This window comes from Loxodonta africana, chromosome 1 (genome assembly GCF_030014295.1).
Source record: "Loxodonta africana isolate mLoxAfr1 chromosome 1, mLoxAfr1.hap2, whole genome shotgun sequence".
Lineage (NCBI taxonomy): Eukaryota > Metazoa > Chordata > Mammalia > Proboscidea > Elephantidae > Loxodonta > Loxodonta africana.
The window spans coordinates 91,959,720-91,981,049 of record NC_087342.1 but is presented as its reverse complement, the minus strand read 5'-3'; the positions used below and the strand labels follow the sequence as shown (position 1 = coordinate 91,981,049).

Genomic DNA, 21,330 nt, shown 5'->3' with positions numbered 1-21,330 from the left:
CAATCCCTGGCTCAGTCCCGGATGGTGGGCGGGGCCAGAGCCCACTTCGGAGCCTCAATTAGACGTTCTACCCTGCCCCTACAGCCTCTAGGCTGTCCACCTATTTTGGATTAAAAGTAACGGGACGGTGGGCCTACGAGGGAGGGGCGGTGGTGTTCATTCCTCCTTAACGGGACACATGCCACAAGCGAGTCGAAAGGTGGCCCATTTCAGACAAACTGTGTTGGGGTGAGGCTGTAAGGCGGGAGGGGTTGGCCCGACTCCAGGTTCTAGTTCTCTAAAGTCTCAGGTTATTAGCCGTGAACTTAATTTCTGCGCTTTGTCTTTTGGCCTAAATTCCACCTTCCAGCTCATCTCCCTCCCTCCTGTTTTAAATACAATGTGGTAATTTCTTTTGGCCTTTTGTCTTCATTCTTTGTGGGAATATCAGACCCCTTGTTCGGTGCCAGAAATGAAAATGTGAGGGGCATTAAAACAATCGTACTGGTTTCATAAGCCACAAAAATGTAGACGCATTACTTTACCCATAGGTCTTGTGCACAGAAAACGTAAGATCACAGGTTGGGGGGGAGGCAGTTTTAGATGGAGGGAGGGAATCCTGCCTTTAAACACTTGGCTCGCTTGGCCTTCTTTTACACATACACACACACACTGTCCGGTATCAAAATATCTCTTCCTGGAATCTAAAGGTATTCAGCTGTTTTATTATATAATTTGCTCAACCTGCTCTAAACTGATGTTGCAAAGAAATTGCTTTAACAATCCTGTGTGTGTTTGTGTGTGCAGACAGGCACTAACTGTTTACATTCAAAAGTGGGTCCCTGATGAATCACTTCCTAACCTAGCTAAACTGGTCAAATTTCAGAAATTTTCCATTTCTCCCTACCCAACGTCTTGCTGGGTATTACCCAAACTTGCATCCCAGCTGCCTATTGTCTCAACACTTCTAGAGGCCCTCAAACTCACACTCTTTCTCTGGAAGTCCCCTCACAACCACCTGCTGTCAGTGGGAGTCCTGCATTCATTCCTCCCTTCCCTCCAAATCTCTTGCAATTTAGGATACAGGAGCTATTGGCTTGGAGCTAAGGGAGTCACTGTCTCTCCACTGCTGGCAGGTGAAGATGGTGATAAGGACCCAAATCCTGCTGCTGCAGCAGGTAACCAAAAAATATCCAGAGGAAATGCTTTTTTCCATGAGTCAGACAGCTACACATTGTGGTCAGAGTCTACAGTACTATTGTTGACCAACCGTTTGGGTTAAATCTCCCTTTGTGGACTGGTCTGAACATCTTCTATATTCCTTTCCATTTCCTAAGAAGAGAGTCACGTGAGTTTTATCTTTCCTTTTAGGCTGGATGCTCCCCAAGGCAGAAGTCCAGTCACAGGTTTAACTGGTGTCTAAAATGAATATAAGAACCCCAAGATCAAGTACTGGCAGCCATGACAAATACACTAACAAGAAAATCTGTCTTCAGATCCAAAGAGATGGAAGCCATATTGGAGTGGAGCTGAGTTCCATTTCATGAAATCCCAGGCAACACAAAATGAAATGAGCAGCTTTATTAGAGATTGTTGGAAACTAGTGGTAAAGCAGCTTCTATTGTAAAAATGCAATTTGTAACACAGTAGTCTAAAGGCCAGAGGCACGACTTTATTATCTGAAGATCAGCTGTTGGCCTTTTTTTTAAGAAAAATTTTATTTAAAAAAATTATAAAAACTGAAAGGCTCTCTTGCATGTATGTCCTTCCCTTGGCCAACCCAAATCCCCAGAGGTAACCACTGCTAACAATTTGTTGAATGTTCTTCTAGACTTTTTTATAAACGTGCAATAATTTAAAAAATATGTAGGCACGTATACAGATACTCTCAAAAAAGGGGGGAGGGAAGGTCATGTTATATAAACTTCCTGCAACATGCTTTATTTTATTATCTTGGACATCTTTCCAAATGAGATCGACCCTATTTCATTGACTCTAAGATGCATGCCCCTCCCCTACATTTTAATATCTCTGAAATTAAAATGTTACTTGTAATCTATAGTGTTTTACAACTGCTATCAGTTAGGTAACACTACGATGTAACTGTGTAAAAACCTTCCATCTTTCCAGTAAGTCGAAGAAAGCACCAGCATCAAAATGCCTTAGAAATATAGTTAACATTCTTTTTATCATCTGCATTTTTCACTGCATAAATGTACATAATTTATCTCTACTGTAGGCTAAATTCCCTGGAGAATTGCGGGTTTAAAGGGTAAGCACATAAAAAAAAAATGTTACTAGATAGAGCCAAAGTCTGTGATAATTTATGCTCTCAATAGTGAATAAAAATGCCCACTTTCAACAACAACAAAAAGAACCCCAAGAACTTTCCCAGAATTTTAATTTGATTAATTGTGGAATTAAGTTTTTACTGGGCTCAGTGTTGGATCAGGGCTTAAGTTCCCCAAGCTGGAACAGCTGTCAGGTTCTTTTAAATGGGGGCGGGGGGAGCACAAGAAAGAGTGTCAAAAACACTGACAGCCACAGCAGAAAGGAAGTAGAGTGGGGGTGCCCTCTTTACTGAGGTTGCAGGATCTTTTTTCTTCCCTCTCCTCCTCTTTTTCTTACAGTTTCTCAAGTAGTAGTTTTCTCCGGTATAACCGTTTTCCATCGTTGTAACTCTTAAATTTATCCAGAAGAACGCATAAAAGATAACTGATTGTGGAACCTAGAATCAGGCATTTTTAACAACGAAATGGCAAAAGCTTCAAGATATGCGAACCCTGGGAATTTCCAGCAAGAGGAGTAAAGCCTGGCTCGACTTCTTCGATGAAGCTGTTCCTTTTTTTTTTTTAAACTATGAAGTACTTCTAAGATACCTAAATTATGTAAGTCTCTATATGTTAATCTCTAAAATAGAATTAGTGATATCTTTTTTTTTATTTCATAGGATGTTGGCATCGAGGATTAATAACACTTAGAAAGTCTTAGTTCACTGCGTGTCATCACAGAGTATGTGTAAAAAAGTTTTCTCCTTTTCTTTTGTGGGGATCACATACTCTCAGGTCTGACCTCCCAGTCATTCTTACTACAAAGTCCAGGCCCACTACCAGTACTGTGCCATTGCTTTGGTTTCTTTTAGAAACTGTCCTAAGAACTTCAGGCATAGGCAGAGACTATTCAGCCAAACCCTTTTATTTTCAAAAATCAGCACAAAGAATCAGAGAGGTTGTGCGACTTGGTGTGTACACTCAGACAGGTAATAACAGAGCCGTCACTGAACCTACATGTTCTCACACTCCCTATTTTGGACTCCTCCAAATTTTGGCATCTATCCAATCATTTTATGGCTAAAAAAAAAGTAATGGATGGACACAGAGGAAGGGAGTAAAGAGTGATCTTAGGGCTCTGGGAACATTATGGGCACTCCGGAGTCAGCAGCTAGGGACTCCCCGCCAAGCAGCCGTTCCCTACTTCTGGCTCACCACCATTCTCCCCCAAGCTCCTGCCTTCTTCACCCTTCCAGCTTCTCCCAGCCCCCGATCAAGGAGGTGGAGCCCCGGTTACGTGACAAAGCTGGCTTATAGTTCACAGAATCTTCTGGAAATTAAAATGCTGAGCCCTGACTAAGCTTGATATTCTCGGGTGGGGCAGTTTGTTTGTTAGAAGCATTCCTATGAGTCATGACAGGCCATCTCAGCTTTCGGACCTAGAAAACTCGAGAAAGTTCCTGGAATTGGCAGAAGGGAGGGGAAGAAGCCAGAGCCAGACGACTCCGATAGGACGGGGTGCAAATGGGCGGCGCCCTAAGGCCGCCCCTGGGTCCTGACGGCGGGGCTGGCCACGGAGCTGCCTGGCCCGGTGCCTGCATTTTCCCATTGTTTTTTTCAATATGGGCCTAAAGGACAAAAAAGGAGATACGTTTCGAGTTTCTCTCGCGCTAGTTGATTTATGAGGCAGAAAAATTGAGACATTTTGTAACTTTCTTAAAACAAAGAAAGATGAATTGGGGCCAGACGCGGTAAGAGAAGGTCCTACAGCCTGAGGGAACCGCTCGCCGGGCTGAGTCGGGACGGGCGGCGGAGAGGGAGGTGGAGTGGACCCTGCTGGGTTCTTTAGGCCCTCTGGACTCCTCTCCCTTCCCAGCCTGTGGATCTGCCCCCTCTCTGCACTTCTGCTTCCCCTTCCCGGTTCTTGATTCTGATGAACCGGGGCCGGGGCGGCGTTGGTTGACCTCGCTAAAATTAGCTTCTCTCCCGGGTCCCCAGACATCACTAGTCTGTCCATTATGTTAAGCTTAAACATCCTTTTAATTAGTGGTGCTAGGAGAGAGCGAGGGACGGGTGGGGTCGCTCCATAGCTCACAACTGCACCAGATATCTTGGGGGACCCCAGGGGACGGATTTAGGGCGACCAGTTAGGGTGGGGGATGATGGCAGTCACCGTTTCTTATTCCTACTGTAAGAATCGCCCCCTCAGAAGTCAACATTAACTTCTCGCTTGGTATAACCCCCATCTTTTTCAGTCTGAAGCCCATGTTCCTGCGCACTTCCTTCACATTTATGAATCAGTTAAATTTTGGTTATCTTTTTCTTCATCTTTTGAGGATGACAGAGCCCTGGTGAAACCCAAAAATAAGTGTATGTGTTACTAATAAAGCAATAGCCTAGGTTCAAAAACCATATAAAATCAGTGTTATTACCTTAGGCACCTGCCTGCTGAGACCTGGCATTTGAAGACAGGAGGTGAGACTGGGATCAGGGAAGGTACTGATTTAAATTTTTTCCTCAGTTATTTTCCCAGATCACCCCCCTCAAAAAGAAATTGTTTCTCCTACCCAAACCACTTCTTTAAGGGATGGTACTGTATTCTCTTGCCAATTCTACAATCCCCTGAACGTGAAGTTAGAAAGTGATTATTTTCTAGGCACTTCGTGGGGGGCGGGGGGGGGAAGCATGCAGGCAATAACTTATCTTGTATTAATTTCTTAATAAAACACTGTCAGTAGCCTTGACGATCTAGCCCTAGGAACTTATTTTCTCCATTCAAGGCTATTTCTGGAGATTTCCCTAAACTCAGAGGTGTTTGGTAGGTCCTTACCAATCTTCACCCACTTTCAGCCTCCCCTCACCACTGGCTTAAATGGACTCACTGTGGAAGATGACAATCACAAATGCTAACCAAAGCTCTAAGGAGGAGAAGAGGTCCTGTAGCAAATGCTATTACCATGATGATGAGTTGACATTGTGGCCAGAGTCTGTAGTGCTACAGTTCTACTCTGAGTGTTGTTAAATATGCCTTTATAGGATGGCCTAGAAACCTAGCCAACTGCTGTCAAGTGAATTCCAACTCATGGCAAACCCTATCGGAGAGAGTAGAATTGCCCCACAGGGTTTCCATGGAGCTGCTGGTGAATTTGAACTGCCAACCTTTTGTTAAGCAACTGGGCTCTTAACCACTGCACCACCAGGGCTCTGGAAGCCTAAGCATCTCTTAAGGTTTTTTTCCAATTTCTGAGTTTCCAAGGCAAGGAATACCTGTATGTGCCATGCCCATAATATTGGAATTCTTCAAAAGCAAATATTTACTGAAAGGTTTGATGTACTGTGAGGTACACATTAAGGCCACAAAGGGCTTTTATGAAATGGTGATAGAATATTTTTATTTTTAGGTGAAATTCACATAACATTAAAGTGTACAGTTGAGTGAAAATTTAGTACATCCAAATGTGCAACCATCACCTCCAATTTTTTTAATGGGGCTCAATTCCCAAGCCCTGAGGATTGTGGCAGGCCCTTCCAACAAGAAGGCTATAGAGGGGATTACTTCTAAGATACTAGCAGCTAAACTAGGGCATAAGGAACCTCACAGGAAAGGAAGTACATGGGAGGGAAGCCTGTTTCCCTTTTACGCAAGGCTGCAGGTTTTTCTCCCCTTCTCCTCTAAATTAACAAAAACTAAACCTTTATCACCAATTCTATTATTTGGTATAATTTTTAGGCTTATAAAAAGTAAAGGCAAAAAGGGTAACTGTGAAACCTAGGGTAGAAATATAACCTAAAACCAGGCATGCTGAAACAAAAGCCCTGTGAACTCGGGGCAGCATGGCAAAATACCTAAGCAGCCCTGCGTGATTTTTTTTAACCGTTAAGCAGCTTTAGTTATGTAACTTTTAGGTTTCTCCATATGTTCACCGGTGAAAGAACATTACCTAACTCAATGTGGTAGGTCCAAGAATTACCACATAAGAGGCCCTACTGTAGTGCCTGGTGTAAGAGACACTCAAATGTTGGGTCCCTTCTGCCATTGTGGCCCCACACTCAGGTGACATCTCTCTAAAGCGCTTGCTCCCAACCAAAAACTGGAGTACTTAAAATGTGGCCTCAGAGGAAAGCCTTTCGTTTTAAAAGATGAAAACTAGGGATCAGTGGTTACGGCACTTGTGCATAACTTAACAAGCCAGTGCTTAAACCCACATCTCCTCACTACCAATTTAGAACTTTTAATATTGAATCCAGATGAAACACAGGCCTCTGAATGTATTAGCTGCACCTGCAGGAGTGAGTAGCCGTGGTCCTCCCATTTAACTGCCTCTCCTTTCCTCCTCCAGAAATTCTCCACCTCACCCCTTATTGTGGCCACTCTAATGCAGGTCTGCCCTCTTGCCCACTTGGAGGCCACCATGCCATAAGCTCTTAACTTTCTCTTGGCTCAGAGACTTAACCCACTCAGAATAAAGTTGTTTTTACCCTCCCAAGGATACCATTTGTCTAACACAAATGATTCATACTGCAATATAGCCATATTTTCCCAAATCCCTTTCCTTACATAAGACACAAATTGCCATTCAATTTGAGACATTGTAAAAAAACAAACTATGCAGACCCTTAAGTAGAAATAAAAGACAAACGTACACAACACACTTGATATTTTGACATTATTTTACTTTGAAATAACCAGTAAAAAAAAAAAAAAAAGCCCAAGTTTGGGTATGACTATTACAAAAAGTGAAACAAAGGGTGGCAGTATGAACTCATCGTTACACTTAGAAACTGGAAAAAAGCACGTTCATCACTTTGCTAACACAGATACAATTCAACTTTACAACCAACGTATGAAATCGAGAGCTGAGAAAGCAGAAAATATAAGGCAATGTAAAGTCTTGAATCCCAACCATCTCAAAGACACACAAGGACAAATGAGAGAAGGGTCCCTAATCCACCTCCTCAATAGTGGGGCCAGAGGCAGAGCCCCCCTGGGGAGCTTGAGCCCCAAAGCCACCGGCCCTGGGGCCACCCGCACCCTGGTACAGTCCAGTAATGATGGGGTTACACACCTGCTCCAGCTCCTTCCTCTTGTGCTCAAACTCATCCTTCTCCGCCAGGGTGTTGGCATCCAGCCAGGAGATCACCTCCTGGCACTTGTCCAGCACCTTCTTCTTGTCAGCCTCACTGATCTTGCCCTTGAGCCCCTCATCCTCCACTGCGCTCTTCATGTTGAAGGCATAGGACTCCAGGGCATTCTTGGCAGACACCCTCTCGCGCTGCACCTCGTCCTCCGCTTTGTACTTCTCAGCCTCCTGCACCATGCGCTCAATGTCCTCCTTACTCAGGCGGCCTTTGTCGTTAGTGATGGTGATCTTGTTGGCCTTGCCCGTGCTCTTGTCGGTGGCCGTCACGTTCAGGATGCCATTGGCGTCGATGTCAAAGGTCACCTCGATCTGGGGCACACCCCGGGGGGCCGGAGGGATGCCACTCAGCTCGAATCGACCCAGCAGGTTGTTGTCTCGCGTCATGGCCCTCTCGCCCTCGTACACCTGGATCAGCACTCCAGGCTGGTTGTCGGAGTAGGTGGTGAAGATCTGCGTCTGCTTGGTGGGGATGGTGGAGTTGCGCTTGATTAGGGCAGTCATCACGCCCCCGGCAGTCTCCAACCCCAGGGAGAGGGGAGCCACATCCAGCAGCAGTAGGTCCTGCACGTTTTCAGATTTGTCCCCCATCAGGATGGCTGCCTGCACCGCCGCCCCGTAGGCCACCGCCTCGTCGGGGTTGATGCTCTTGTTGAGGTCGCGCCCGTTGAAGAAGTCCTGCAGCAGCTTCTGCACCTTGGGGATGCGTGTGGAGCCCCCCACGAGGACCAGGTCGTGGATCTGCGCCTTGTCCAGCTTGGCGTCACGCAGAGCCTTCTCCACAGGCTCCAGGGTGCTGCGGAACAGGTCGGAGCACAGCTCTTCGAAGCGCGCCCTGGTGATGGACGTGTAGAAGTCGATGCCCTCAAACAAGGAGTCAATCTCCAGGCTGGCCTGGGTGCTGGACGACAGGGTCCTCTTGGCCCTCTCACAGGCGGTACGCAGCCGCCTCACAGCTCGCTTGTTCTGGCTGATGTCCTTCTTGTGCTTCCTCTTGAACTCTTCCACGAAGTGGCTCACCAGCCTGTTGTCAAAGTCCTCCCCACCCAGGTGGGTGTCCCCGGCCGTGGCCTTCACCTCGAAGATGCCATCGTCGATCGTCAGGATCGACACGTCAAACGTACCGCCACCCAGGTCAAAAATGAGCACGTTGCGCTCCCCCTTGCCCGTCCGGTCCAGGCCATAGGCGATGGCGGCCGCTGTGGGCTCGTTGATGATTCTCAGCACGTTCAGCCCCGCAATCACCCCCGCATCCTTGGTGGCCTGGCGCTGAGAGTCGTTGAAGTAGGCCGGCACGGTGATCACTGCGTTTGTCACCGGGTAGCCCAGGTACGCCTCGGCGATCTCCTTCATCTTGGTCAGCACCATGGACGAGATCTCTTCGGGGTAGAACGCCTTGGTCTCCCCCTTGTAGCTCACCTTCACCTTGGGCTTGTCTCCGTCGTTGATCACCTGGAAGGGCCAGTGCTTCATGTCTGACTGCACCACCGGGTCGCCGAACTTGCGGCCGATCAGCCGCTTCGCGTCAAACACCGTGTTCTGCGGGTTCAGCGCCACCTGGTTCTTGGCCGCATCCCCGATCAGCCGCTCGGTGTCGGTGAAGGCCACGTAGCTGGGGGTGGTGCGGTTGCCCTGGTCGTTGGCGATGATCTCCACCTTGCCGTGCTGGAACACCCCCACGCAGGAGTAGGTGGTGCCCAGGTCGATGCCGATGGCCGTGCTTTTAGCCATGTCGGACCGCTGCTGTCACCCTGCACAGACGCTCAGACCTGGAAATGGCAGGCGGAAGCCGCGACAAGGAGCGCTGTCTCTTCGGAAAGCTGGAGCCTGACGCGCCGGGCCGGTAAAGGTCGCTCTCAGAGAATATGGGTCTGCAGTCGCTCTCACTGAAAGCGAGCCAAGTCAGCGTCACCTCAGGTGGCTGTTTCTCCGCGCCCCGTGCTTCTGTTTTTATAAGTCTCCATAGAGCCCCTCCTTGTCCCTCCTGAGCCAATCAGCGCGCTCGGCGGGGCTGCCAGGTCGGGAATATTCCAGGAGCTTCCCCGCGCCTCCTGCCCCCAGGCTTCCTGGGACCAATCAGTATCGAGGGACCGCCCCTCCCCAGAACGCTCTAGACTTTGCTAGGGCTCGCTGGACTGGCTCAGTATCGGGCAGCGGGGGCGGACGGGGGGAGGAGGTGTGTGTTGACGCCGCGTTTGTTCAGTCGCGTTACAATGGCCATGCTGCCTCTGACATCACCGGCCAGTTTGGAATCAGAATGACAGGACAGGGCCTGGCTCAAAGTTGTGGGACAGGGAGGGGAGGGTGGGAAGGGGGACGGCCGCTGTGCAGTTTGGATGTTGAGGGAGACCCAACGCGAAGGGCCTCCACAATCCGGAACATTTCCAAACTGGAGCGGAAGCGGCAGGGGAATAGGTGAGCTGAGAGGGCTCTGATGCGAATGGAGTGGGATTAAGCAAGACCAGTGGGTCCTTGTTTGAGAATGTGCTGGATAATTGTCTAGTTCGTTTAGTTCTGAAGAATTGAGCTCCAAGGTGGCAGGGATTGGTCAGAGCTGTGGAAAAGAGCCAGATGAGCTGCCTAGGGCAGGAGTTTGGGGCAGAAAGAAGCAGAAATTCCTTTTTGCTTGTCATTGGCTCCAGAGAACAGGCTTTTTATTCTGGAGAAGAGTGGAGAAAGAGACTGCCTGGAGCAGCCTACCTCCTCTGAGGAGAAAACTTGTAAGGGCTTGATTGGATTCCTAGAAGTCAACTTGAGATTGCCTGAATTTACTGCCTATGAATCCCCCCATGAGAGGGTAAAGGAGCCCAGGAAGACAACAAAACCCAAATCGAAGGTTAATGTTTTTGAGGAGATCAGAACATAAGCTAATCTTAGTTCAGCAAGAGACAGGTACAATCCCACAATAAAATATATCGCAGAGGTGGGAATGGGACAGTTGAATCAGATCCTATGAGAAATTCAAAACAGTACATGCCCACTCTGCATCTCCCAGCCCACCTCCTTGGAGTTGGCTGAGACTCTTCTTGTCTACCTTGTCCAAAATCACTCTGCTAAAACCCTCTCTTATTCATTCTCCACAGGCCTCGGAAAACCATGGCTGCTACTAAGGGAACGGCCATAGGCATTGACCTGGGCACCACGTACTCCTGCGTGGGAGTGTTCCAGCATGGCAAGGTGGAAATTATCGCCAATGACCAGGGCAACCGCACCACCCCCAGCTACGTGGCCTTCACTGACACTGAGCGGCTCATTGGGGATGCGGCCAAGAACCAGGTAGCCATGAACCCCCAGAATACTGTCTTTGATGCCAAGCGTTTGATCGGAAGGAAATTTAATGATCCTGTGGTGCAATCAGACATGAAACTTTGGCCTTTTCAAGTGATCAATGATGGGGGCAAGCCCAAGGTGTTGGTGTCCTACAAAGGAGAAAATAAAGCTTTCTATCCTGAGGAAATTTCTTCTATGGTGCTGACTAAGATGAAGGAGACTGCTGAGGCTTTTTTGGGCCACTCTGTCACCAATGCTGTGATCACCGTGCCAGCCTATTTCAATGACTCTCAACGCCAGGCCACCAAGGATGCAGGTGTTATAGCAGGACTCAATGTGCTAAGAATCATCAACGAACCTACAGCTGCTGCCATTGCCTACGGTTTAGATAAAGGTGGTCAGGGAGAGCGACACGTCCTGATCTTTGATCTGGGTGGAGGCACGTTTGATGTGTCCATTCTGACTATAGATGATGGGATTTTTGAGGTGAAGGCGACAGCTGGCGACACCCATCTGGGTGGGGAAGACTTTGACAACAGGCTGGTGAGCCACTTCGTGGAGGAGTTCAAAAGGAAACACAAAAAGGACATCAGCCAGAACAAGCGAGCTGTGAGGCGGCTGCGCACCGCCTGTGAGAGGGCCAAGAGGACCCTGTCGTCCAGCACCCAGGCCAACCTGGAGATTGACTCCTTGTTTGAGGGCATCGACTTCTACACATCCATTACCAGAGCTCGGTTTGAAGAGCTGTGTGCGGACCTCTTTAGGGGCACCTTGGAGCCTGTGGAGAAGGCTCTACGTGATGCCAAGATGGATAAGGGTAAAATCCACGACATTGTTTTGGTAGGGGGCTCCACCCGTATCCCCAAGGTGCAGAGGCTGCTGCAGGACTACTTTAATGGTCGTGATCTCAATAAGAGTATCAACCCTGATGAGGCAGTAGCCTATGGCGCCGCAGTACAGGCAGCCATTTTGATGGGTGACAAATCTGAAAAGGTACAGGACCTGCTTTTGTTGGATGTGGCTCCCTTGTCCCTAGGTTTGGAGACAGCTGGGGGCGTGATGACTGTCCTGATCAAGCGCAATTCCACCATCCCCACCAAACAGACACAGATCTTCACCACTTACTCGGATAACCAGCCCGGGGTGCTGATCCAGGTGTATGAGGGTGAGAGGGCCATGACCCGGGACAACAATTTGCTGGGGCGCTTTGACCTGACTGGAATTCCTCCTGCACCCAGGGGAGTTCCTCAGATTGAGGTGACCTTTGACATCGATGCCAACGGTATTCTCAATGTCACAGCCATGGACAAGAGCACAGGCAAAGCCAACAAGATCACCATCACCAATGACAAGGGCCGCCTGAGCAAGGAGGAGATTGAGCGCATGGTTCTGGATGCTGAGAAATATAAAGCTGAAGATGAGGTCCAGAGGGAGAAAATCGCTGCAAAAAATGCTTTAGAATCCTATGCTTTTAACATGAAGAGCGCTGTGAGTGATGAAGGCTTGAAGGGCAAGATTAGTGAATCTGATAAAAAGAAAATACTGGATAAATGCAGTGAAGTCCTTTCGTGGCTGGAGGCCAATCAACTGGCTGACAAAGATGAGTTTGATCACAAGAGAAAAGAATTGGAGCAGGTGTGTAACCCAGTCATTACAAAACTCTACCAGGGAGGATGCACTGGGCCTGCATGTGGAACAGGGTATCCATCTGGAAGGCCTGCCACAGGCCCCACCATTGAAGAAGTAGATTAATTTCATTCTGGAACTGGAGAGTTCTAGAGTGTCTGTAAGGTGAATTTTGTTCCCCTCATCTTCAAACACTGTTATGATTCTTGAATTGACTGGACCTGAACCTAAGTTTACCATCTGTTTGGGATTCTGATGGAGGAGTTTTGTATACCAACTTTTCACACAAAGGTCCTTTTTTCTGATTCTGGAATGGGACTCTTAGGAAAACTAGGCCTCTCTTTGAACCATCTGATGAATCTGAACATCTGTTTATTTCTGGCTAGCCCCAACTTTCTCCTTCCTGTGTGGATGGTTGTCAGTCATTAAATTTGTTCCTAAAGCAAATTACTTCTGGTATCTTTAGGCTGTGCGTGTATCTTGAAAAGTAATGAAAAGAGCTCATGGGGACAGTATGGGTACCCTGATTGTGAGCTCACTGTGAATGATTAATCTGGTAAGGGCAAAGTATTTGAATTTTCATGAGCTAATCCTTCCAAATAGGCAAATAATTTTTGTCTATCAGGTACCTTTAACCCTAGCTACAGCAATTGCTAACTGTAGTTACTGCTCATATCCAGTGATAGGCTGGTTTAAGTGCTTAGGGTTCAACTGGGAGAGGCACATTTCTGCTTGATATCCTGTAGTTATTTACAGGTTGGATCCAGGCAATCCAGGGTCTATGTACTGAGTCTATTATTACCTCTTTTCCATGAAAAAAGTTTCTACAACCAGCTCCTGACAAATGGATTTTTTTTGTAACTTTTTTTATTGTAGTTTAGATGAAGGTTTACAGAACTAGTTTCTCATTAAACAGTACACATATTGTTTTATGACATTGGTTAGTGTCCCCACGACATGTCAACACTCTCCCTTCTCAACCTTGGGTTCCCTTTTACTAGCTTTCCTGTTCCCTCCTGCCTTCTAGTCCTTGCCCCGGGGCTGGTGTGCCCCTTTAGCCTTGTTTTATGGGCCTGTCTAATCTTTGGCTGAGAGGTGAACGTGGAGAGTGACTTCATAATGGAGCTAAAAGGATGTCTGGGGGCCATACTCTCGGTGTTTCTCCAGTCTCTGTCAGACCTGTAAGTCTGGTCTTTTGTGAGTTAGAATTTTTTAATACATTTTCCTCCAGCTCTGTCTGGGACCCTCTATTGTGATCCCTGTCAGAAAAGTTGGTGGTGGTAGCCAGACACCATCTAGTTGTACTACACTCACTCAGTCTGCTGGAGGCCGTGTTAGATGTGGTCTGTTAGTCCTTTGGACTAATCTTGCCCTTGTATCTTTAGTTTTCTTCACTCTCCCTTTCTCCCAAAGGGGTGAGACCAGTGTTGTCTTAGATGGTGGCTCACAGGCTTTTAAGACCCCCAAATGCTACTCACCAATGTAGAATGTAAAACACTTTATGAACTGTTATGCCAAATGAGCTAGGTGTTCCCTAGAAAAAACGGATATTTTTGTGCAGAGTAAATGCAAGGATGATTTAGTAGTCTTATAACATTATAACATTAAAAAAAAAAAAAACCTTCTTGTGTCATAATACCGCATGTTATATATGCCTGGGGGACACGAGTATAGAAGTATATCTAACAGCATTTGTTTTGTGTTTGAGGAAGCAATATTTGAAAGTAAAATATTGCAATGTTTCTACCCCCGAGCCAGTCTGTGCCTAGTTATCTACTCAGGCCTTTTACAGGACACTCTTAGGCAAAAGTGTATAAGAAATGTGAACACAAAGATTGGGTCCTTGGGAGAAATCTATTTATAAGGAACCTTTGATAAAATCTGAGCCCTGGTGTCACAGTAGTTAAGAGCTATGGCTGCTGACCAGTTGGAATCCATCAGCCACTCCTTGAAAACCCTATGTGGCAGTTCCACTCTGTCCTATAGGGTAGCTATGAGTCAGAATCCACTGCCAGTAAAAGGCTTTGATAAAATCAAGATTTGTGCCCAGGCTGCTCTTGATCTTGGGGACTCAACAATTTTTAAAACTTTTTATCCAAGTGTAACATAAAAAGTGCACAAATAGTAGTAAATTTTCACAATCTCCAGTAGGAAGTTTGTGTAGGTGTGCGTACATTAAGCTGTTAACTGCACAAAAACCTTTGAGACCAGGTGAGGCGCCTCTCCAATGTTCCTCGGCCAACGCCTGCGCGGTGGGAGCCAGCCGCTTCGGGAGGAAGTCGGAAGGCAGGAAGTCCCGCCCCTTTCCCGTCTTTATCTTCTCCTCGGCTGTCTCCCGTCGGTCTGTTTACCCTAGCCACGGGTCTGCTGCGCTTTCTCCTTTGTTCGCTCTCAGCTTTCTGCGGCGGCTGCGCCTGCACGACCCCGGCTTGTCCCACGCGTAGGTTCGCGCTGCACTTGCCGCCCGGCCTCCGGCTCGCGGCACCAGTGCCTCTCCTCTCCCGTCCGGTCTGCAGCGCGCGGCGCGAGCATCATGGTAGGTACCGTGACGTCACAAGGGGGGGCGCCCTCGGGGAGCCAGGACGGTTGAGGCGGTTGGGGGCGAGCTGCGGGTCCAGGCTTTGCTCCTCTAGCCTGGTATTGAGCCCTGGGCTTTTCCCTCCATTCTTAGTTACTGCGCATCAAGTTCTTCGCGGAGGCATGTGGGAACGAATGGGTTTTTTTTTTTTTTTTTTTCCCTCCCTTTTGAGAAAAAAGAGTAGGCAGAGATAACAGGAAAGGGAAAAGCTAGATTTCAAGTAGCATTTCCCAGCCAGAGACCAGGTCTCGAGAGGGCGGGTGGGATGCCTTCAACAATTAACTAGAAGGAGTATGCAGGGGCCCAGAAGAGGTGATTGGGAGAGCTGGTCCGGGAGCCCCAGTAGTGCAGGACAGAGCTGCCCTCTGGTGCTTCAAGTAAGGGACTTAGGTAATGTGCGGAATCATTTCTGCTCCAGCTTTTCGCCTGTCAACCGAGTATTCTTTCCTGTGGAGTTTTTAGAACTGCCAGGGATGTGGTGGGGATCCCAATACCAGTATTTGAGAATACCGGCAGGGGGACATTTTGCCCTACCTGTTTTCTCCACGTGATGGTTTTTCCCTTGTCCCCGTATAGCTCTTCTATTCCTTTTTCAAGTCCCTTGTTGGAAAGGATGTGGTCGTGGAACTAAAAAATGACCTGAGGTAGGTATCTATTTCAATAAGTCTGCAGCGGGTGGGTGTGCCCAGGGCCCTGGAACCTTTTTAGTTTGATAAGTATTTGATGGCTGGGCAAGGTGGGAGAGATACAGAAGAAATAAATGACCCAACCTGTGCCCTAAGCTTACGCATTAGCTGGGAAGTTGTGTATGGGAAAACGATAGAAAGCAATATATAATTTAAAGGGTAAGTATTAGAGAGGTCAGAATGTGGAGATGTCAATAAAATGTTTTCCAAAACAAACACAGTTTTATTTTTTTCTGATTAAATCATATGTTCCTTTGACCCAACTTCTAGAAATTTAACAATCAATTCCACAAGGAAAGATGAATGTCCAGAGATGCTTGTAGCTTTATTTGCAATAGCCAAAAATTGGGAACAATTTGAAATCTATCAATATAGAATTGGTTTATTAAATTGTTGTATTTCCATACTATATGGCTGTCCCATAGGAATGAGATGTGCTGATATGGGAAAGCTGTTGCAAAATAGTATGTGTGGCGTAATCTTCCTTTTCCTAAAGAAAACAGAGGACTAATAAGACCAGTGCAGTCTCTTTTGTCTGTATTGTCTTCTGTTTGTAAATCCTTTATCTCCTTGTATCATTGGCTCTGAATCATCTTTCAGGACTTGGTTAAGTGCTCTGTCCTCAGACAGACTTCCTGGTCCTTCTAGGCAAGTAGGCCCTTCTGTCATCGAGTCTACTTTCTTCCTAGTGGGTACTTCTCAAATTGTGATTTCATAGAAATATATTTACTGTTTAGAGCCTGTCCTCCCTGCAGGACCAGGACCACATTTAGCTTACTACTGTCGAGTCGATTCTGACTCATAATGACGGTACGGGACGGAGTAGAACTGCCCCATAGAGTTTCTGAGGAGCACCTGGTGGATTTGAACTGCCGACCTTTTGGTTAGCAGCCGTAGCTCTTAACCACTACACCACATAGACCTGGTATATAGTAGGAGTTTAATAAATGTGTGCTGAATGAAAAAAAAATTGCTAATGTTTGAGAGCCTCCTCTGGACTAGGCACTGTTTTGAGTACTTTGCATTTTTTTAACTCATTTAATTTTCACAACACCCCTATGTGGTGTATATTATTGTTCTTGTTTTATACTTGAGGAAACTGAAGCTTAGGTTAGAAACTCACTGGAGTCCTCACAATTAAGCCATACAGCCAGAACTGAAATCCAGTTCTGTCTGGTGCCTTTTTAAAAAAGTTAAACAGTTAAAAAAAAAAAAAAACTGTTAAAAATAGGATCATATTCTCTATGTAATTGTTAAACTTTTCACTTATGGATATTTTTCTGTGTAAATAAAGTTGATCCTTTAAAATTTTTAACTACTGTCCAGTACTTTATTATTTATTAGATGGCTATATTTAACCAGGAGCCCTGGTGGTGCAGTAGTTAAGAGCTATGGCTGCTAACCAACAGTTTGGCAGTTCGAATCCACCAGCTGCTCCTCGGAAACCAATGGGGCAGTTCTCTATCCTACAGGCTCGCTATGAGTTGGAATCAACTCGATGGCAACAGTTTTGGGTTTTGGTATTTAACCAAGATCTGTTTTAGACACTTAGGCTGTTTCTGATTCTTTGCTTTTACAAATGATGTTATCTTGAACATCTTATGTATACATCTGATTATTTCTTTAGAAAAAATCCTTTAAATGAAATGTACGTAAAACGTATTTATAACTATTATCCGATTATACTTTAGGAAGAGATTGAATTAATGTATTCTCTCCCCAACAGTTTCTCCCACCCAGGAGAATGTGAAATTATTTCTTTGTGGGAGAAGGATTGATGTGGCAGGGAATGGTGAGGAGAGGGGCTGAACTGGAAGGCGTTAGCCTTTTAGGCCAGAGATTTCAATTTATGGCACTCATGCCACCGGCGATGCAGACAGTTTTAATTGGCATATGGGTTGGGGCTGTAGAGCAAGACAAAAACCAGCCCTAGGCCATTCTGTGAGATGACTTGTCTTTGAGTTCCCTCTTTTCTCCTTCCTAGGCCTTCATCATGGCAAGGATGACTTATGTTGTAGCCCAGGGCCTAAAGCAAGGACTTGGAAGACTCTAAGATGTTTCCTTGGTTGGGAGAAGAGCTCTTTCCCTCATCCTTGTTGTCAGACCAGTTTTACGCCAAGTGTCTCCTCCTTAAGGGACTGAATAAAATGACACCACCTGATTCAATTCCTGAAAGTTGCTTCCACTGCTGCAGGCAGTGAAGTGCAGCAGTCACAGGCTTTGAGCAGCCAGGGACATGGTGAGAAAGAACATCACTGAGGCAGTAAATCTCAGACACTGGATTTCAAAGACTTATAGAATTTTACAAAAATTGGGAGTCCAACCTAGAGTTGCCAACTTTATTTTTGACAGGATATTTTTTAAACTGCCATTATTACTATCATTTCATTTAAAACATTTTTAATACCTCCCCCCCCACAAAAAAATGAGGAAGGGCAATTAAAGAGCAGTGTTCTTCGGAAAAAGCTATTGGCAGCCCTAAGTACAACACGCATACACGTATTCTCTATATTGTATTTCCTGAAAATTTTACATGCACATGTCATTGTTTGAGAGCCACAGTTCCGAGGAGCTTGAGTTTGGGGATGACATGCAAGATGGTTAAAATCAAGGCGACTGGTGCTTCAAAATAATATGGAGGAGCGGATGGAGGTATTGATAGGGAAGGACTGGTAAGGGTGGGCAGTGTTCACATGGGAGTCATAACATTTGTGTGTCTCCATAATAAAATTAATCAATATAAAATGTAATTATATTTGATCTATGCAAATTTGTATATATTAAAAGGTAAATATAAAAACATTAAAATCAGTTTAACAGAAACCACAACCAGGTTGGATGTTGGCCTGGGTCGAGCTTCAAAATAATAAGACCTAGGTTTGTAGAAGTCCAACTAGAAAAGGAATTACAGAAACAGAAGTCAGCAGATGATGAAGATTCACAGGACATGGAGAGCGAAGAAGTACAACTTACAGGATTTGAAGTTATGGGACTAAATTGTTGAAGCCATTGATAGAAATTAAAGTTGAGAGAGAGAGGAAGCATAACTTTGAGCATTGGTGTTTATATAGCATTCCCCGTTAACATTTTAGAGGGCTTCGGACAGTGGTGGAGCGCTAAGAATTTTTGCTTTCCATGTGGGAGACCCAGGTTCGGTTCCCAGCCAATGCACTTCACACATAGCCACCACTTATCTGTCAGTGTAGGCTTGTGTACTGCTGTGATGCTGAACATGTTTCAGTGAAGCTTCCAGACCAAGATGGACTAGGAAGAAGGGCCTGGTGATCTTCCAAAAATCGGCCAGTGAAAACCCCTATGCGTGACGACGTTTCAACCTGCAATCTGTTAATGGGGATGGCACAGGACCAGACAGCATTTCATTTTGTTGTGTATGGGGTTGCCGTGAGTTGGGGGCTGACTTGATGGCAATTAATAAGAAGAACACAGATTGGGAGCACAGATGCCCTTTATGTCTGCATCTTCAAGAGCAATGCTGACTACCTTTATCTACTTTACATATGGGGCTTCTGCTTCCAAAGCAATAAATGTTTGAAAATAGCTCATGCTGCAAGCATCAGACCTGAAGTCCCTGCTTATTTGCTCTAAAGTCAGGCAAGTTAGACAGCTCTCTGAGTGCCACATGGTAATAGCTACCTTGTAAGGTGGTTGTAAAGATTACAAATAACTATGCACAGTACAGGTCTAGTGTTTAACAGTTGTTTAATGGTAGCTCTTGAGTGGGTTGGTTTAGAGAGGGAAGATGTGGGGTCTAAAATACACCATTCTTAAAGCTTTTTCTTACTCCAGGGCTTAAAGATGTCTCTTTTGGCCCACCTTTGAAGTCACCTCTATGTTTGTTGACTTTGCTGTAAGTTAATTCGGTTTTTCTCTCCCTCTACCCCCTGATAGCATCTGTGGAACACTCCATTCTGTGGATCAGGTGAGATATAGCAAGAGCCCAGAATTGGGTCTTGGGGAAGGAGAGGGGAGAGCTTAAGGGCTGGATACTTGCATCTTGTCTCTAGGGTTAATGATGGTATTCCATCTTTTTTTTAGTATCTCAACATCAAACTAACTGATATCAGCGTCACAGACCCTGAGAAATACCCTCACATGGTGAGTAGGGATGGTGAAGAAACACCTCCAAAAGTAGGAGGCCCCAGGGTGGGTAGAGGATATGTTTTTTTTTTTTTTGGTAGAGGGTATTTTAAGGATGTTTTCACATTTGTTTGTCTTTGTATAGTTGTCAGTGAAGAACTGCTTCATCCGGGGCTCAGTGGTCCGCTATGTGCAGTTGCCAGCAGATGAGGTTGACACACAGTTGCTCCAGGATGCAGCAAGGAAGGAGGCCCTGCAGCAGAAACAGTGATGGTTCCTTCTCTGCTTCGCCGCCCTTTTCCACTGGTGACCCATAACCTAATATCCCAGCCCAGGGCCCCTCTCACCCATGGAGTTGTTTTTTTTTGGCTGGTTGAGTTTTAATAGTGAGGCTTTTTTTTTTTTTTAACGATGAGCAGATGAGAGGGATAATAGTGGGGAGCAGGTTTCCTCTGTTGAGAAGGGGAGGATAAGTAGTGTGCGTAACTGCAAAGCCTTCCCAGTCCCCAGCACCTGCCTTTCTCACTCCTTCCCTGGAAATTGTAGGAGAGCCTCTTAGATCTCTCTAGGGCAGGGTGTGATTCTCTTTGGGGCTGGAAGGAATCTGTCCCGCATCGGGAATAAAATTCATGATGCAAATTTGAGTTGTGGTTTTGTGGTATGTCTTTTTGGGCAGGGACTTGGGGCAGGGGGCAGGAAGGTGATGCTGGATTCATTCAAGCCCTGTTACTCTCCACTCCCATAGCCAAGAGCCCAGCCCAACTACATAGCATTATCTGTCACTACTCCCCTTTGTATAAACCGTGTAATAACCTGGACTATTTTTTTTTTTTTTATACACCATGTTTTCCTGAATATGCCCCTACTTATTTTCTCTCCCTGGTCTTTTGCTTATACTGTACCTATAACTGGAGTGTTTTGCCACTGTGGTGTCATAACCAGTCCAGGGAGGCTGAGATTATCCACCTCTGATGTCAAATGTGTGGTGGATAACAAATCCCACTCTACATGCAGCTTCGTCCTGTGGGAATCTCAGCCCCCTTCCCTGGTCAGTTCAGACTCCAGCTGTTCCATGCAGCTCTTTGTCTCTCGTCCCGGTCACTGGGGCTAGGTCAGCAAGTACAGGCCCCTTCTGTTTCCTAGGTGCTTTAATTGTTGAAACGACTCAAAAACTGCAGGGAACGGGCTATCTTTAGCAGAAAAAAGGATACAAACACCAAGGGCGAGGTCCAGGAGGTCCCAGGAAGCTCCAGTGAACATCTTAAAAGGCCTTTTATTGACCTCACCACATGGCCATGATAGAGTACATCCTTTTTCCAGAGGTTCCCTCTGTCTGGTCAGCCCCCCCTCATTGGCCTCATTGGCCAGGCTCTCAGGAACCAGGGCGAAAGGCCAAATTGTTTACTGCAAGGGGGTTCCACACTTCCCAGGTGCCCTTAACACTTCTGTGCTCTCTCATTTATGTGGCAGTTAATACTATGAGACATCAAAATCCATGATAGGTTTTGAGTTTCTTTCTCAATCTAGCGAAATCGGTAGTCTTTCTGAATATCTGTTAAGAAGGTAAATAAACACAGGACATAACTTGTATTGCATAGAGTTATGACAGGGAATTACTAAACTCGATTCATTCAGCAAATGAGTTCCCGCCACAGGCGAAAATTCAGTTACAAGGACCATAACCT

At 46.2% G+C, this 21,330-nt stretch overlaps 3 protein-coding genes across 3 annotated transcripts; 2 read left to right on the top strand and 1 right to left on the bottom strand.

The window, feature by feature from the left end:
* Positions 1–6,002: 6,002 nt before the first annotated feature.
* On the bottom strand, positions 6,003–9,318 carry LOC100669335 (heat shock 70 kDa protein 1). The gene has a single exon (XM_003422266.4). The coding sequence runs from the start codon at positions 9,116–9,118 to the stop codon at positions 7,193–7,195; it is 1,926 nt and encodes a 641-aa protein (XP_003422314.1). The 5' UTR covers positions 9,119–9,318; the 3' UTR covers positions 6,003–7,192.
* Positions 9,319–9,685: 367 nt separating this feature from the next.
* Positions 9,686–13,934, top strand: LOC100669618 (heat shock 70 kDa protein 1-like). Its single transcript, XM_003422267.4, has 2 exons — positions 9,686–9,802; positions 10,471–13,934. The coding sequence occupies exon 2, from the start codon at positions 10,484–10,486 to the stop codon at positions 12,407–12,409; it is 1,926 nt and encodes a 641-aa protein (XP_003422315.3). The 5' UTR covers positions 9,686–9,802; positions 10,471–10,483; the 3' UTR covers positions 12,410–13,934.
* Positions 13,935–14,050: 116 nt separating this feature from the next.
* LSM2 (LSM2 homolog, U6 small nuclear RNA and mRNA degradation associated) lies at positions 14,051–21,312 on the top strand. Its single transcript, XM_064283856.1, has 5 exons — positions 14,051–14,819; positions 15,438–15,505; positions 19,457–19,487; positions 19,604–19,663; positions 19,791–21,312. Exons 1-5 carry the CDS (start codon positions 14,817–14,819, stop codon positions 19,914–19,916), a joined length of 288 nt encoding a protein of 95 aa, XP_064139926.1. The 5' UTR covers positions 14,051–14,816; the 3' UTR covers positions 19,917–21,312.
* Positions 21,313–21,330: the final 18 nt, after the last annotated feature.